Source organism: Crassostrea angulata, chromosome 6 (assembly GCF_025612915.1).
Source record: "Crassostrea angulata isolate pt1a10 chromosome 6, ASM2561291v2, whole genome shotgun sequence".
NCBI lineage: Eukaryota > Metazoa > Mollusca > Bivalvia > Ostreida > Ostreidae > Magallana > Magallana angulata.
The window spans coordinates 58,537,179-58,555,489 of record NC_069116.1 but is presented as its reverse complement, the minus strand read 5'-3'; the positions used below and the strand labels follow the sequence as shown (position 1 = coordinate 58,555,489).

Sequence of the window (18,311 nt, the reverse complement as noted above, 5' to 3'; positions counted from 1 at the left end):
GGAGATGACTGTTTATTTATGCAGGATGTTGATTTTTAAATTAGCCCATTTATATGATTGTTTAATTTAATATCATAGATTTTATTAATAAAGTGGTTTAAATTATTAATTATATCCTGTTTAAAATATATATCAATTAAGCAATCAATCAGTTTTGACTTATAAAATGGTTTAGTGGTAGTAATTCAAAACAGGAATGTATAAATAAGTGCTTTGATTAAAATTTCAAACATATATCACTTAAGCAATTTGGACTTATTGATAAATGAATTACTTTTGGAGTTAATGGACAAGTGATTCAAAATAGTGGTTTTGTGAATTAGTGGTTTTAAATTTGAACAAATTTTCCAGGTGATCACGGCCTTGGGAAAGGTGTGGCATATTGAGCACTTTACCTGTGCTAACTGTAACCTCCCTCTGGGAACCAAGAACTTCTACGAGAGGGACGGAGAGGCCTACTGTGAAGAGGACTACCACAAGATATTCGCTCCTAAATGTGCCTACTGCAACGGGCCTATTGTAGACGTAAGAAAATAGCTAGCTCAGAGTTCTGTATTGGGCTTATCATAGACATTAACAATAGGTGATGACTACTGCAATGGGCCTATCATAAACATAAGAAAATAACGTTATAATATATTATAATCTGGAATACTGTAGTGGCTATATTAGACGTATGAAACTGCTCTATATATGAACCACAGATTTCTCTTATGTGACTGGTAGATGTAAGCTCAAACTTCTGTCACTAATGTTAACCATTCATGGATGGAAACATCTTTTTAAATCATAGCTCAAATACAATAGTTAACAAATCATAGATGTAAGACTAAAAAAAACTCAAAGAGTCCATTTTGATTTTTTTAATCCTGTTTTAGAAATGGATTAAAAAAGATGAGCGTAATTTGTTTCCATAGTTCAGATATAACTATTTTTAAGATAAAAGAGGTTAAAATAAATGATGTAGAAAATATGACAGTTCATGGAAAGTTTTACTGCATTGTCTTATTTACATCAAAGAGGAGAACTTGGAATGAATTTCTTTTGACAGAAATGTGTGACTGCATTAGACCTGACCTGGCATCCGGATCACTTCTTCTGTGCCCAGTGTGGGCGACCGTTCGGAGACGATGGATTCCATGAAAAGAACGGCAAGGCCTACTGCAGGTAAATATTGTTGAATGATAAAAAAAAAAAGTAGTTTCACATTTTATGATGTTTTCTTACCATACATTTGGTAATTTCAAAAGAAATGTTTTTGAGATGGGACCAGGAAGCCAAATTATTCAAGCATGATTATGCCACTGCCTAAATACGACTTTTGATCATTGTTTATGCTATACTTAGAATACAATTTAAAATCTTTAAAACAGTATATAAATTTTTGGAAAAAAAACCTTGTGACCATGCCCTGAGAATGTAAAACATAGAGCTATGTGGAACAAAGTGAGAATTATATATGATCTGTATGTTGAATAAATGTTGATGATCTGTATGATGATTAGTTGTTGGTGGTTTGTGTTGAGACAAAACTTTCTGGATATGTTTGCCCCACATTGTATATGATCTGTATGTTTAATAATGGTTTGTGTTTGTAGACAAGACTTTCTGGATATGTTTGCCCCGCGTTGTGGAGGATGTGGCCACCCAATTCTAGACAACTACATCTCGGCCCTGTCTCGACACTGGCACCCAGAGTGCTTTGTTTGTAGGGTAAGTTCTACTAATTTGTCTTTGGAACCCAAATAAATTTTTTTGTAAGTTTATCTGCTACATGTATCTAGGTGCTTCATAACAATTGTGTCTAGGTGCTATTTTTGTAGAAGTACCGACAAGAAACTTTTTAGTCTGAAATCATATTTTTAAATTATTTTTTCTATTTTCACACTTAAAAAGATTTCGTTTCATTTTGTTTTGCCCACTGGCAAAGTTGAGGTATATAGGGCAATAAAAGATTGGATTCTTCTTTGTAGGGAAGTCTTAATCTGTTAGAGTTAAAAGTATGCGATTAAACATCTGATACTTCTAATGCATAAAGGAACATCAATTAAAAAGGTGCACAATGATAAAATGAAAAACCTCTGTGAGATTTATACCGATAGGTTATGTATTTCTTCAGGACTGCCACCAACCGTTTGGAGGGCGAAGTTTCTTTGACCATGAAGGATTACCGTACTGTGAGACCCACTACCACGCCAAGCGGGGCTCCCTGTGTGCCAGCTGTCAGAAGCCCATCACCGGCCGATGTATCACAGCCATGGGCAAGAAGTTCCACCCTGAACATTTCGTTTGTGCCTTCTGCCTGAAGCAGCTTAACAAAGGGACATTCAAGGAACAGAACGATAAGCCTTATTGTCACCCCTGTTTTGTGAAACTCTTCGGCTGATGGAGATGCGTTTAGTACTATAGTCAACTTATGAAGGCTTTTGTTATATATACATGAATTATATTGTATTTTTATATGACATATCTATATATCTTTATCTCTATTTGGAAACCATTATTTTTACATTTCATAATTGCTGTTAATTCACACCAGTTGATTGATTTCTTGCTTGTTAGATTTATTTCTTTAGCATATTTTGTAGACTGCCAGAAGAATCTTTTTATCCTGCTTCGATATAAGTGATCAAGTAATTGTTTTATCTATTTTGCTTCAAGTCACTGGAGTCAGAAAAGTTCATTCACAGACTCAGTATTCATCCTGTACATTCTGTTCTTGCATGTGGCTAATGAGTGGAGTATGATTATGTTCCTTTTTCTTGGGTCCCCAGAAAATTGGTATCCTTCTTTGGGATAACACAGAATTACTAAAGAATGATGTAAATGTATTTTGTAATCTAGTAACAAGATGAAAGTATGCCCACCATTTGCAAAAGATTTAGGAAGTGTTTGTTGCTGCTTAATCATGAGACACATGTTAACGTATTACTTTTATACAACGGCTTGCAACTATTATAGCCAGTTTATATACAAAGCTTTCATAAGGTTTTGTGGGTACAATCCCATGGTGACCTAAAAAGAGACACATTAAGGGAAGGTTGAATTACCTTTCTCTTTGCTGCTGAGAGAAAAGACAGAGCTTCAAGACTTGGATTCCATGTTTTACCTGAATGGAGACCATGTTTGTCCAGATACTAGTAGCCACCACAATCTTTATCGGAACAGTTTATCCATCAACATTTATTTTATATTGCTTGTGATATACATGTACTTGTGTCCAACATCTTGATAATAAATTAAGATATTGCAATATTACTCCTGTTATAATTGTTGTGTGGTATACAGTGTAGTCGTCCTAGGAGGAATTGTGAATATAAATGATTTGGATCAGGTGTAAAACCAGAGTCAGGTGCTTTACCATGGGACTATATAAGCCGATATCTATGGTTCAAATTGTATTGTTGCAGCAGAATGATTTTTCTCCTTGCTAGTAAATAAACATGTTTTCAAAAATTAAACCACTGACATTTGTTTTGTCACAATATGAACTTCCTCATGGTTAGTCTGGCACCGGAAAGGCCATCTGGCCTACCACTACACAAGTTCTATCACTTCAGTATATAATATTTCAACAGCACTTAATTATAAGTGCCAAATAAAGTCTTACGTTTACGTGTGAACGAGTCTTTAAATCAAAATTCAACACGACACATCCCAGTTAGCACTGTTACTGACAGGAAAATACAGGCGGGTGATGTCTGAAGTCAGAGCTATCTCAAGGAACTTGTGCAGAGCCGTGTATTGGGATAATAGGGACTAATAAATGCTTTGTGATGTTCCCGTTTCCAACTTCCTTATTCCCAGAGTAGAGACACAACACGGGGTTAATTATAAAGTCAAAATGACCAATAACTTTTCCAATTTGACGTAAAGACAAAAATACATTATATTTATTTTAAGGAAATCGTTATCAAACATTTTTGCAAACAGTAGATATTAACCATGATACAACTTCAATACTTGTAGATGCATAGAGTAGTACATGGTAATTCAATAGCAAGTTTATCTCAAAGTTTGAGTTGAAAAGAAACAATGCGATTGTATCAAATTTTGAGTACCGGTAAATGTGATCACGTTTTTTTTTTCATTTTGTCACTTCACATTTTGAAATACCATTGATATACTTTAATTGTTTGGATCAGAAATATATCGATACACACTGATTTCTCCATTTTTTCCACCTACCCACAAACTAGACTTTGTGAGGTCAACCGAGTATGGCGAATCGATCGCCTCCTGCTTAGTCACAATGTACCGGATGAACTCGCCACACGGACTCAACATGTGGATGAAGCTATGGAGGCAGTCGGTGACGATTATGTTACAGTTTCCATCACACACCAACCCACGGGGATCAAAACGTTTCTTGACATAATTCCCGCGGTAATCAAACTTGACTGCGCCATCTGACGAGAGTACCCGGAGAACGCCACTTGATTGGCCGATCTGGTCTATGACGCAAATATCAGTGTTATAATTTTGAAACACGCGATGAGGTTTGGTAAACAGCTTTGTTGAGCCATCTTTATCAAATTCAAACGCCCTCATTTCTTCTCCGTCAATGGAGATCAGCTTGAGCAAGCGTTTGCTGTTTGTGTTGATCTTGAAGCTGTAGTCATCTACCAGCGCCACTAGCATGTTCCCGTCCAAAGATTTCCCAATCCCAATGGGGGTGAGCGGCTTCGTCGATACAATGACAGAGACTCTTCCATTTTCATCCATTTTTTTAATTTCATCGTTTTCAAAGTCTGTAAAGATGTGAATCCCACCGGGTCCCACGATGAAGTCGTTAGAAAGACTGTTCATTTCTATCGTCTTTTTAGTAACACCAATATTGCTCAATAAATAGGCACTACAGTCCCATCCGTGAACCCAGGCCAAATCTTCCGATACCGAATGTATGGAGACGATCGTGTTCGAAAAGTTCTTGAAATTCGCTAGTCTCGATACTTTTATATGTTCCGGGTCCATCAGTGTACCGTACATGGCCTTCAGTGCTTGGTAGTCCATCTGACCTTTAAAGAAGCAGGGTAGATGTCCGTACGCCGTCAAGTCGATGTTGTTGACCTCAGCAATCACTGCCTCAGCGTCGTTCCTTGTCTCGATCAGCTGGAATCCCGTCATGCTACCTGACTGCGAGTCCAGAAACTGGACCTTATCCAGCAGTTCTCGTTTATAGTTGTTCATATTGGTTTTTAAGGTAGCAAGCTTTTGTTGACAACGGGAGTAGATTCCTTTGGATTTCTCGATGTTGGCGTTAGTGATCTTGAACACCTCGGATACCATCTCGTCCTGCTGTTTCACAAGCTTTCTGATTTGCCCCGAATGTCTTTTTTCTTGCTCGTACTCCATCTGAGACACGAAGGAGAGGCTCTCGGTTATTTCCTGCACACAGCCACGTATTGCCTGGCTGATTTTGGGAATGTCTCTCCGTTTTTCGGACGATATTTTCTTGATGCTGCCCCAGTTGTGTTCTTTGTGTTCTGTCTGACCACACGTCACACAGAAGATGGTCTTACAGTCCTCACAGCACATGTCCCTGTCCTCGTCATGCTTCCTACAAAGGGGCAGCACCTCACGGGAACTCCCAAACGTGAACTCGCCCATCTCATCACCCTAACCCCCTCTCTGTTAACGTTCGGCTTCTATATTGTACCAACCGACTTTTTTCCAATTGCTTCCTTTTCCTGTAGTTTTCACCAGAGCCACAACAGAACTGAGTCGATTTGAAAGTGGACGCGGTTATAAAATCAAAAACATTGAAAACAAGGAAGAATATACACACGACTGAAATAGAAACAGTATTAATTCTTCAACAGATGCTTGTTACATAGGGGAAAGTAATAAGTACAATACATGAATATATATCTCTTTAATGTATTTTCATACCAGTATATACACAGAGATTTGTGATTGGATTTTCATTATTTGGTCTTACATCATTGTTAGCACTGTCTGTGTCTCTTCACATAGATAGATTATGATGAGGAGGATGAGGAGAAGGATAACAGTAAAAGATGATGATGAGGAGGAGGATAACAGACGTCAGTAATATATGATGATGATGATGGTGATGATGAAGATGATGATGTTGATGATTATTATTTTATTATTATTATTATTAGCTATCGAATAAAAGCTAATTCCATTTTCATGATTGCATTTTTAATGAAAGAAAATAAAGTAAATGAGAGAAAATTTTATAAGCAGTAAACATTAGAATTAATAAACGTCTTTTTTTCGCTTTGATAGTTGTTAACCTGCTTGAATTTATAGTATTTGAATGTTAAACAATTTGATTTAATTGGTTACAACATACATGTATATCTATTTCTAACGAGCTAATTAATGCCTCATTAAAATGACTAAACTTATAATATTCCATCTCCAGATCATCAATTTTAATCAATATAAATGTTCTTACTCGTGTATATTTACATTTTCCAGTGTCTTTGCCTGTGATGACACTACGTATCGATTTTGTACTATATAACCCATAATACAAATGACGCCAAATTGAGGCGCCAGCGGGGTTTGCTAATTTATATTTATAGATTTAATCGTACGATGGCTTAAAAATATATAAATATAAGTAATAAGGAATCATTCTTTGAATATTATGAGGTGATAATTTCAGACGGGGCGTGATTAAATCTATCATAAAGCCCTTCGGCCTTTATTGGATTTGATCATGCCCCAACCGAAATTATCACCTCATAATACTCAAAGAATGATTCCTTATTCCTTATATCTTTCTCCGACGAGGAAATGCCTTTAAAGATCAAAATAACATTCAATCCCCAACTATCCGTCATTTTCGAAAAATGACTGTCCTAAGAATTCTCTAGAAGGGATGAATTTTAAAAATGTGTTTTAATCGACACATGTTTTTAGAAACGGAAAATTTTAAAAAGACAAACAACCGACTCCGTAGAACCGAAAAATGTCCCTGTTGTTATTGCGTTAAATGAACTTTCTTAAAACATGCCATAGTGTAAAAAATTGGAGCAAAAATCAGGAAATTAACCGTGAAATCCAAGTTATTTATAAGCATTGTCCCCCCCCCCCCCCCCGATTAGTAATTCCAATAATTGCGAACCTTGTTGATTTTGCTTGTCAAGTTTTTTTTTGGTGAGTCTGCCCACCCACCACACACACGCTACGTGCCTGTATAGGTTTGAACAATTTTAACAACATAGTCCTACTTTTTAAAAAGAGTTACATCAATACCCATAATTATCATGATTTATCCGAAAGGGTTTAAATCAGAATTTATCTTTCCAGAGCAGACTTTGAAATAGTTCATTACGTGCAAAATCCCGCTTTAATTTATAGTATTCTGCATTCAAGAACAGAAAAATGACGTTGCATAATGATACAACTCACCATCATTTAAAAAAATCTATAAATTGCAACACATCAAGATAAGTAAAAACGATAATAGACAAAATTTTTTTTAAAAAGCATAGCAGGAAATACATCAAAGTAACAGAAAGAACAAGAGGGCAACATAGAGGACAGCTTTGATATGGATGTTCTGTATATACAGGCACGTAGCATCGGGGGGGGGGGGGGGCACCCCCACTTTTTCTCGCAGCAACCTTTTTATTTTAAATTTACATATAAAAAATGGAATTATCAAGGAGTTGCCCCCCGTCCCACTTTTTTGGGAGTATGTAAAAAATTGATATGAAAAAAAAAGGAAATGAGGAGTGAAATTGAAGATATATACTACGCCAGCACGGATTTGGATTTTGAAGATTTTGGGAAACTTTAAATTCCCTTTTTTTTCTTTTTTTTTTTGCTTGTCAAGATTTTTTGGATGAGTCTGGCCCCCCACTTTTAAAATCGATGCTAAGTGCCTGATATACATAGATACCATGTATTATAATAAAACGTCAAATGGGCACGAACATGATAAAGGTACTGAAGAGAATTGAGAATGATTGACAACCCAGTTTATTTTTTCACGATGATCCATTATCTTAATTATAATTTGAATAAAACATGGCGCATCGTTAGGTTTAGTTTTAATTTCCATTTAGATTAGTTTTCTAGTTATAGATTTCTTTATCCACACTTAATATTTCAAGTTGACCAATAGTGGTTTCCACTCTGTGTAAACATTCGTTTCCGTTTCATCACCCTCATATACATTTCCTGACCAATTTGTCCGAGGAGAGAAGTAAAAGAGTTGTGAAAGTATATCTTTTTCTATTCACTTTCCTCTCGACCCACTTTGAAACTGCAACTCATGAACCTTTCCTTGATGTCCCAAGTCTCAGGTGTCTTACGTTATATTTTTTTCTCATGATAAAAAATGTACACCTTCTACCAAATAATATACTTGTGTATTATTAGATGGATGGAATTTTTATTATGAGAAGAAAATCATAACGTAGGGTGCCTGTGTCCCAAGGGTGTGGCTCAAGATTGACATAAAACAATTGTTTGTTTTACACTGGTCACCATTCTATTTTCTCATCTACATGTACTTTTTATAAATATCTTCATGTACTTTTTATAAATATCTACATGTATATTTTATAAATATCTACATGTATATTTTAATTTTTAGATATCTACATGTACATTTCATGGATATCTACATGTACATTTCATGGATATCTACATGTACATTTCATGGATATCTACATGTACATCGCATGGATATCTACATGTACATCGCATGGATATCTACATTTACATTGCATATATATCTCGTACATAAGAAAGAAAACCGAGGAAGAAAAACATGATAGTAATAGGAACAAGCAAATCATAAGAAAAACAACACCTACACTCTTGTGTTTTCTTATTAGCTAGTTTTAAATTATAGAGGAAAATTTCTAATTAGACAATTGGCATGGATAATGTATTATGTCCTTCAAATGAAAAAAAATGAATAATGCATTTTATTTTATGATGATAATGGTTTATAGCTAAAAAGATTAAATTCATTTTTTCCCTTGACATGAAGGATAATTTGTTTTAAATCCAGTAGGATCTGTCCTCGTACTTTTATAAGGAGGGATAACGTTCATCGCATTGTAAATAGGCTGGTACTTTAATGTTGGTAGATTAACTATGTTTTAGATTAGAGTTTAAAAAAAATTATAAACCGGTAACTGTGTCGGTTTTTTTCTCTTGGTTGAAAATCACATTCAGGTGAAAATTAAAAATTTTACATACCGCTTCATTCAAATTACATATTTACCAATTTAACGATTAAAAGTCATAATTGATTTCAAAGTTAACTGATATTGACTAAATATTTCCACTTACTGAGAATGAAAATTTAACAAATATTGATCAACTGTTATCAAAACGGACATGCCTAAATGTGCATGTATTTAGGAAAAATGTATCTGTCCTGTCTGCAAATCGCAATTATTGTCCATCATGACTGAGTTTAATCCAGATACTGTATTAGACAGTTAATTTGGGTTAGCATATGTTTTCCAAAGATGTTAAAACATGCTAATCACACTACTTGGTATTAGTGTTTACAAACTCTCTTTAAAATAATAACTTCCTCAATACATGTCATTGATGTTTTGCAGGAAAATGTACATATGCCCCCCCCCCCCCCCCACCCCACCCCACCCCCACCCGGTGCACACATTGTTTAATAATAAATACATACTATTTTGAAATTTAAATGAAATGTTTCAATCGGGAAATATATTTAATAAGATTTGAAGATTTATCCCCTTGCTTGATATCAAATAGGTAATCGAGTGCTATCTACTGCAGTCAATATAACTCGTGCTACACAATAGCAAAGGTTTCCAAAATAATGCCATGTGCGGTGAACTGTTTTCATTGAATTCTGAAGTGAGAACGACCATCACGTGCCTTGTAGGTCCATTACAAAGGCCCTCGGGCTATCTTACAACTTTTATTAGCTTGCTATTATTTACCTGACAGCTTTGAGTCATACGCACTGGCGAGGATCTATTTTTAGAACACTGTAGACAAGCATTAGCGCGGTAACCCGGATTAGCGTGCCACTACAGCAATATCCGCCATTTTGCTAAGGTTGTCGCTACACTCTGTGTTTGGGGTAAGTTGGGGATGTTTACATGCATTTTCTTGTTGTTGGACTAACGTAAGTCAACTGTTGAACTGTTGTGTATTTGTAAAAGTTTCCCCCGATTTAGATCATTACCTCGATTCGCCCTTCTGGTATCTAACTATTTGACTAGTTCCCCGGCCTCGCTAGTCGCTATGTTTAGATTGATCGCAGGCTTGTAGCTTTGTTCTGCAGTGGTTGTTTGTTATTGTTTTGGATAATGAGATATGCGACGTGAATTTTTGCATTAGTAGCGGTCCTACTTAAAATAAACATTTTAAATGATTTTTAAAACTGTTACTAATGTATTTTATAGTTTATTTATTCTATATTAAGCTAAATATGGCTTATCAGATTTCATTATTTTATAGAGAATACAAAATAAAGGAGAAATAATAGCATCATTATAATGAAAATACAAAATAAAGGAGAAATAATAAACATGTAGTTAATGCATTAAATATTTACATCATGGATTTTTTTTCCGGGAATTTTTTTTGTTACAGTAATTTCATTAAGTTTAACAAACATATTCATGTACTTTATAAATACACATTTATGTTCATGTACTACATTTAAACATAACTATTTTTTGCATTGAGTTTTAAACAAAAGTTTGTAAACTGAAACTTATTATTTCTGCTTCATCAGCGACAAAATTATTCTGTTCAAATTCTCAATGACACATGGCTATAAAAATTGTTGTCAATAGAGGAGTTTTTTCTTTCACTTACATTAGATATTAGATAATTATAACATGACCCATGCCCTCCCCCTATCAACACCACCCCACCGGATAATAGTGTGTGTAGTGATTGAGTTTTTTCATTCAGAGGAATTAAATTTTATCAAGTAAGCTGACCCTGACTGATATATGTCTTTAAAATATAAGTAGGTATTTTTAGGTTGAGGTTGGGGTGGTGGGTTTAAGGTAACTTTTTATAGCCAGTCTTTCGGTGGGATGGTCTTATTGTCGTGGAACTGGTAAGATTCACTGATTATTTTCATCAATATGTTCAGGGTGTAATGATATCTGAAAGCGTGTGAAAAGATGAACATAAAATTTTATCTCATTTCTTGTAGGTAGATTTTTAATATGGACGAAAAGATGGAAATATTTAAATTAGCACAGTCTTACAAAATAGACTGGGGACTTGTGCTGGACGGCAAAGTTTATGAAGTACTTAGTGCGCATGCGCAGTCAATGGGCTGCGAACTTGATCTTTTTATGCTGCCACTGTTCGTTTCTGCGGCTAATTTCATGGGACCAAAAACAAAAATACAGATTACCCAGAGCTGGATTGAGCGACCAAGTCTGATGGGCATAGTTGCAGCTAGACGCGGTGAAAGGAAAACTACTGTGTTAAACTTTATCAAAAGTTGCAGCCGACGAGTTCAAACCGAGACCAGGGTCACTAAAGAAGAAGAAACAAGGTCAACAGAGACTGGACTAAAAGACGCAATGAATGTTGATGGCGTCACAGAGACATGTAACGTGAATGGGAGCAGATTGTTTGTCATTGATGATCTAGACGAAGTGATGAAACAAGTGACCAAAGCGCCAGATTTCTGGAACTCGTATACCCTGCAGAAGTCAGTTTTATTCCCTTATTCAGACGCTTCCTACAGTGAAAACATCAATGTTGCAGCAACCGTGCAGGGAGCACAGATAACAGAGATCATAAACTGGCCCGATCCTGGGAGACTGCTGGACCGGGTTTTAGTTTTATGTGCACGTGATTCGGAGGAAATGACGTTTTCTTTGAAACAATGTACGTCACTTCATATCATTTTTCAGAGAGTGCACGAGTTATACAATAACAATGATATTACATACACATTTAGCGACGATGCATTGCAAGAATTGGAAAGGTTAGTAACGGTGGAATTAATGCAATGACATTATGTGTACTTTTGTAAAATAATTCACAAATTATTTAAATAGGTTTAAAAATATGGTTTTACTGTAATTTGTAATAATTTAATTTAAATGTTCATAATTCTTGATTGTGTATTGAAAATTAACCTATGAAAATATGCGCTTGAAATAGAGCACGTCTAAATATTTGTTTGGTTCATTTTAGAATGGCTGGAGTGGTGAATTCAATAAAGAAAGAGTGCCACAACGACGAGTTAAAACGAGGCTGTGCTAATCACGTGATGAGCCAAACGGCGCGATTAAGTGCAGTTTCCCATGCTCTGACGCATGCTGTTTCCGATAGCAGATCAGACTATGTGATTTCAAAAACGACTGTTCAGGGTATGTTTGTAATCTGTTTGTACATGCTGCGACAGAAATGTCTTTTGTTACACGGCTCCGACTCCGCGGGTTACTCCCAGCTCTTCCACTCCATATTGAGTAGTGAAGTCGAATTGCTAAAGCCAACGGAAGTTCGCAATGCCTTTAATTCTCAAGAAAATGGAGATGATGTTATAGAAATAACTCTAGATGGAAATAATGAACCAGTAGCCAGAATTATACCTAAACGCGAGGATAAAGAAGAAAATCCCTCCATGGAAGCCTCGTCATCATCTGACGTCACAATTTGGCAGATGGAAAGCAGAGACCGTGACGAAAATCAAACGGAGCGGAGCCTGAGCAGTATGTATTACCCGGGTGTTCAGACTTCACAGCAGCAGATAATAGAGTACCAAAAACAGCATGGTATGATGACTACTTCACCGAGCAGAGAGACGGTGAATCTTCAACACTATGAACCTGACCAGCTTTGTGTATCTAAAAACGAGAGTCCAAAACAGGACAACATGACAAGTGTACTGAGACCAAGGGGCAAGTTCCGCCCACCACCCCCACCTTTGAAACCCCGCCCCCACCAGCTGCACATGAATCGTCGGTTTATTCCCGCACCAAAACGACTGAACGACAGGACACAGCACAAAACATGTGTCTTTACCTGTAGTGACAATATATTTGTTCAGATTTGTTTTGCCAAGATCAGAAAATGTCTGCTGACCAAAGGACTGTTCATTACCTCTTCGTACGCCTGTCAGTATCGACTCTTCCCTCCCGTACCGTTAGTACAGAGGACTTCATCCCCACGGACAACTCACCCGTCTTGGGCAGCCGTCAAGTTTTTCGAGAGGTTGGAGACCCTAGGCTTTGGCGAGGTCACAGTTTTTCGCTCTCAGTCGGTAAAATTTAAGAAGAAGCCCCTTGAGGAGATGTCGGAGAGAGCTAGGAATATTCTCAAACAAGTAGGAATAGCGGAGGATGAATACATATCAGCGCTGACGACAGATGATGACGTCAGTCTTACGTCATTACCGGAGTACAACTATCTTTTCACTGTTAATCAGAACGGGAACATGGAAACCGAAGACGCAGAAGAACAAGTTCAAGTGAGATGAAAGCATCTTCAAGTTAAAATACGGTCCGGTGTTATCGAGACAAATCAATCTTTTGTCTTTTTATTTGTTTCAAATCACGAAATAGTACTGAAACACTTGTTCAACGGTTTTCTTTTTCCACCAGTTTTGTGTTCTTTTTACCAATAAAAATTGTTGTTAACGACTGTTGGAGAATATAGTCCAAAATAATCGTGCAGAGCATCCACAGACGACTATTGTTTACATATTCAGTCATAAAAAAATATTTAAGAAATGAATTTAATAATTTTCTGTTGATCGACGTGTCAAAGGAAAAATTGACCGGAAAACTTGATCAATGAGCGTACAGTGATTTTACTATGTTATTACCACGAAGCCGATAACTGGTACAGTAAATCGTAAAAACTCATCAAATTCAGGGCGTGCTAAATAGCACAAAAACAAGATGTTTTGGGTTCTAAATAATAAAATTTAACGGATAAATAAGGATTTTAGCATATTGGGTATGTCAAATGTTATACAAAAAAATCAAGAAATAGGGAAATACGAAAAGATCTAGAAAACGTTAAATTTTAGCCGATATGTACCTCACAGGCTATCTAGTTATCACAACATTTACAAAAGTCGCACATACATACTATTATATACATGTGCATAAAGTTGTATTTTGTTTGCTGACAATCAAACAGACACAACTTAACATTTTGTAGACAGTGTTTTGGAAATTCCTGCTCGCTCTCTCTCTCTCTCTCTCTCTCTCTCTCTCTCTCTCTCTCTCTCTCTCTCTCTCTCTCTGTAGTGTTAAATCAGAACAGATGAGAAAAGTAGATCCGGCGAAAATTTATTGATGCAGGTATCAAAGAAAATTTTCGACCAATCAGAAGCACCAGTATTTTATCAAACGAAGAAATATTAAATGATTTCATTTTAATTAGGCATTGTAAATATTTGCTTATTTTTTCATTAAAAATCATGAACGCTTTTAAGGACACGATTTTTTTGTTTATTTGTTAAGATGACAGATATCTCTTTAAAAATGAATCAAATGCAGAACAACTTTGTTAGTTGTTAATATTATGTTAGATAACTTTGAAAGACAAACCGATCCTGCTTTATATGAAGTTTCTCATTAAACACAAAGGTTTCGTTAGGTCACATGCCAGTAAGCCATGGCATTATTGCAACAATCGGCATGCGTAAGCCTTTATTTAATGAATTAACTAGGATTAAAAACTTCCTACAATGATATCATTGATAACAATCATTAAAACAGATACACGTGAGTAGACGCTGAGTAACTATCATAATGTCTATTTTAAGATCTATGGATTTTTACCACACAGCTGTTATCACATGTATACATATATACAATAAACGCTGATACCAGTCATTTGTCGCCTTCACGTTAATCTGCTGCTCATTGCATAAGACCGTCCAGCAGAATTCTAAATATAGATTGGGGAAATCCTGTCCATGTGCTCCCGGATTAGGAGAGGTGGTAGTTGACAAACAAGGCTAGCTAGTTGTTCCTCGTCGCCATTGTACTGTGTCTAGAGTCCATCCAGAGTAAAGGTTCGCCAAGCGTTCCTCGTGGCCCGGGTATAGTTTACAGCTTCATGAGATGGCCCCCATATTGAGTGTTTCGTAGTGCTTCACAAAAACTGTTTGTAGGACCAGAAAGAAGTGACACATCGCATAGTGTTTTACGAACTGTTTAGGACTATACGTAAGTGAAACTTTCAACCAGGGGATTCCCCACTCTGATGACGGGTAGGATGTTCAGGTGAATTGTCCAGGTAATTTTAACCTTAAACCAATTATCAATTATCTCGCTACAACAGTCATCCATGAATCGGGTCAAGCCCACCTTTTAGCCGGTCATTGTTAAATGTTATTCACTACAGTAAATCTTGGTTATAGCGAATCCCAGGCCAAATAATTTACTTAAATTTGCTATAACGAATTCCCAGTAATAGATTTATGTGCATGTGTGTATCGTTGATTGTTTTCAGGATGTTGTGTTCCCAGCCCGGGGACAATGACGTTGGCTCTGTGGAGCCGAGAGTTGAGTAAGTATATACATGTACCTGTTTCTCTCGAGACACCCCACCTACTCAATTCACCGTCTTCTCTACGATTTCTACAAACGTAATTAACAGACAAACCCTGGTGTCGATAGAAATTCGTCTATTCTTAAATGTATTAAAAGATCGATGAATCGTGGTGAAACAAATACTAGTAGTGCAATGCAATGAAATGTCTACAATATCTAAACAAATGATCAATAGACAAGTTCTGGATGTCATTTTTAAAGTAAGAGATAATTATCAATATATTAAGATAAAGATCTATTGATTTTAAAAATATTTCTTAAATAACTAGACATTTTCGGTACCAAAGTTGCAAAAACTATTACTCTGTATAGATCAGAAAGAAATAAAAATATGATTGTTTCTAAACAGAAATACGGCACAATCCCGTCAGCAGTCCAGTACAGGTGCCCCTCCTATATCCCCTCAAACATCTAACGAACCAATAGTAGGCCGCGACACAAACAGCAGCTACAGCTTCACCCACAGCAAGCGCGGCTACGCCGTCCTCATCATGAACCACGAGTTCGCAAACGAGGACGAGAATTTACCCGGGGTGAAACACGATATTGACAGCATGTCCAGATTATTCACATCGATGGATTTTGAAGTTAGACAACTCATAAACCTTACAGGTGACCAGCTTGTTTCAGATCTTTGGGGTGAGTATTGTTCTTCAATGCTAGTTTAAATTTAGATATAAAAAATTGAATTATGATAGTGTTGCCTCCTCCCCCACATTTTGGGATCATTTACAAAATTAGAATGAAATAAGGAAATCACGAGTGAAATTAAAGTCATAAATATACTACACCAGCCCCCCCCCCCACCCGCCCCACCACCACCACCCCGGATAAGGTTTTTGAAGATTTTGAAAAGTTGCCTTTTTCTTTTCTTTTTTGTTTTGCTTGAGTCTGCCTACCCCTCCCCCCCCCCCACTTTCAAAAACGATGCTGCGTGCCTGTGCCGTGCATCTTTTGGAAGACATTAGCTGTAGGCTTAACGACTTTAAATATATTGTAAAAAGGATGGCTTAGTATAGGGAATAGATTGACGCAAAGTCATTGGATAAAATACATCACGTGATCTACCATCTATATCTCCTTTTTATATAGCAGATAATAGATGACCATATGGCGATTGTAACATCTTTTTCGTTCTATTCTTATTTACAAGCATTACATTATATATATCCAAATTGAGATATCTAAGTTACATTATCTCTGACATATATCAAGACTACGATATCTAAATTACATTGTCTCGGACAGATATCCAGATAGAGATATTTAGATTGTATTGTCTTTAACAGATATCCAGACTAAGATATCTAATTTACAATGTCTCTGACAGATATCCAGACTCAGATATCGAGTGACTGTGACTGTTTTGTCTGCGTCATCAGCACACACGGAGGGGAGGATCCCGGGTTTTACGCCAATTCCCCTCAGGAGCCAGGATACACTAAGACAGAACATTATGTCTTGAATAATGAGGGCGCACTTTGGACCCGACACATCATGGACATGTTTAACGACCAACACTGTAAGGCTCTCAGGGGGAAACCTCGACTGTTCTTTGTTCAGGTACATGTATATGTGAATGCTATCCTTTTTTCTTCTGATGTTAGATGTTTTAAAACAAAATGTGCATGATAGATTTCAAACTATAACTTAGCTGTAAAAAAAGTTTCGTTCTTTAGACTTAGAACTTGTGATCATAAACTTGATTTAAATTGTTGTCTAAATGATATTTTTCAATTTCTATGACGTAAAATAGAATTTGTCTTACCGTTGTAGGCCTGTAGAGGAAATGACGTCGATAAAGGCGTTTATTTGAATGAGAATACCGAAAATTTTGAATCAAATAAAGATCAAAGTGAGGATATTTCTTTGAACCAAGATGTGTTCCAAATTCCTTGTTATAACGACTTCCTAGTCATGTTTTCATCCACCTCAGGTAAGGTTGTTGTCATGACAACCATTCTACATTGCTTCAATTCAAAAGTTGACAGTGTATCTTTATAATTTTGTGAATTATTTTTAGGATGTGTATATAGATGGTTTGACTTGCGAATATATTTCAGGTAAATATGCATGGTCGGAAGATTTAGAGGGTGGGTGGCTGCTGTCAGCTATAGACCAAGTGTTTTCTTCCGGTTCCGCCGGTGACGATCTACTTTCACTTTTGACACAAGTTTGCGGAGAGGTGGCGTCCAGAGAAGCGTTTATTCCAAACAACGAAAGAGCTCATTGCTCAAAGAGCACCGCCTGTGTATATCATAAACTGAGCAAAGATATATATTTCCCTTCATCCAAGACTAAATATAGTGACGTCGATTGTTGAAACAAACCAGGCCGACATCGCGCGCAACATGTCTCGTACTTATGTGAACTCAAAAGAGACTGCTTAAGAAATAGATGTAATGAAGCACTAGAATGATTATTCTATCATGCCGTATTTTGTATTATTACACTTGAAAAATTGTCTGCTTCAGTCTTCCTAAAAATACAACGAAATTTGATTCTTTTTTCTTCAAGTTTTGATTTACTTTTCATTAACAAACAAGAAAGGTATTTTCGAAGCATAAGAATGGTTCGAACGTCATCACATGATTAATGCTATAACGTGATGAAAACTTTTCCTTTAAGGGTGCACCCAAAGTGCGTTGTACGATCCTACTGAGATAGAAACTTGGACATCCAGTATGGAAACTTTGAAAACCGATTCAGTATCCCAATATCGTTTACCTCTAAAACAGAAAGTAACATTTATAAATAGTTTTATTTTGTTTA

General features: G+C 36.3%; 4 protein-coding genes across 5 annotated transcripts in view; 3 read left to right on the top strand and 1 right to left on the bottom strand.

Annotated features, from left to right (window-relative positions):
* The window catches only part of LOC128187641 (paxillin-like), a 3,956-nt gene extending 698 nt beyond the window's left edge, over positions 1-3,258 (top strand). The window contains exons 2-5 of the mRNA XM_052858047.1: positions 324-525; positions 1,052-1,167; positions 1,599-1,713; positions 2,120-3,258. Coding sequence (XP_052714007.1) covers positions 324-525; positions 1,052-1,167; positions 1,599-1,713; positions 2,120-2,386 — 700 coding nt within the window. The 3' untranslated portion in view covers positions 2,387-3,258. The remainder of the gene's footprint in view (positions 1-323; positions 526-1,051; positions 1,168-1,598; positions 1,714-2,119) is intronic.
* LOC128189809 (uncharacterized) lies at positions 3,025-5,728 on the bottom strand. The gene has a single exon (XM_052861573.1). It carries the CDS (start codon positions 5,608-5,610, stop codon positions 4,129-4,131), a length of 1,482 nt encoding a protein of 493 aa, XP_052717533.1. The 5' UTR covers positions 5,611-5,728; the 3' UTR covers positions 3,025-4,128.
* A 4,172-nt stretch (positions 5,729-9,900) lies between these two features.
* Positions 9,901-13,611, top strand: LOC128189539 (uncharacterized). Its single transcript, XM_052861189.1, has 3 exons — positions 9,901-10,069; positions 11,162-11,950; positions 12,163-13,611. Exons 2-3 carry the CDS (start codon positions 11,175-11,177, stop codon positions 13,445-13,447), a joined length of 2,061 nt encoding a protein of 686 aa, XP_052717149.1. The 5' UTR covers positions 9,901-10,069; positions 11,162-11,174; the 3' UTR covers positions 13,448-13,611.
* Positions 13,612-14,398: 787 nt separating this feature from the next.
* LOC128189540 (caspase-3-like) lies at positions 14,399-18,050 on the top strand. 2 transcript variants are annotated; one of them, XM_052861191.1, is made up of 6 exons: positions 14,399-15,152; positions 15,439-15,495; positions 15,889-16,178; positions 16,870-17,102; positions 17,316-17,475; positions 17,603-18,050. In XM_052861191.1, exons 2-6 carry the CDS (start codon positions 15,440-15,442, stop codon positions 17,860-17,862), a joined length of 999 nt encoding a protein of 332 aa, XP_052717151.1. In that variant the 5' UTR covers positions 14,399-15,152; position 15,439; the 3' UTR covers positions 17,863-18,050. The 2 variants fall into 2 exon arrangements, with proteins under 2 accessions (XP_052717151.1, XP_052717150.1); XM_052861190.1 differs by having other exon boundaries at positions 14,399-15,222.
* The last annotated feature ends 261 nt before the right edge of the window (positions 18,051-18,311 follow it).

Excerpts from the sequence above, each read along its gene's own strand:
- LOC128189809 (XM_052861573.1), bottom strand. The coding sequence starts at position 5,610 with ATGGGCGAGTTCACGTTTGGGAGTTCCCGTGAGGTGCTGCCCCTTTGT.
- LOC128189539 (XM_052861189.1), top strand. The coding sequence starts at position 11,175 with ATGGACGAAAAGATGGAAATATTTAAATTAGCACAGTCTTACAAAATA. Across the intron at positions 11,951-12,162 it reads GCATTGCAAGAATTGGAAAG|AATGGCTGGAGTGGTGAATT; the intron begins GTTAGTAACGGT and ends GGTTCATTTTAG.
- LOC128189540 (XM_052861191.1), top strand. The coding sequence starts at position 15,440 with ATGTTGTGTTCCCAGCCCGGGGACAATGACGTTGGCTCTGTGGAGCCG. Across the intron at positions 15,496-15,888 it reads TCTGTGGAGCCGAGAGTTGA|AAATACGGCACAATCCCGTC; the intron begins GTAAGTATATAC and ends GTTTCTAAACAG. Across the intron at positions 17,103-17,315 it reads CTCGACTGTTCTTTGTTCAG|GCCTGTAGAGGAAATGACGT; the intron begins GTACATGTATAT and ends TTACCGTTGTAG.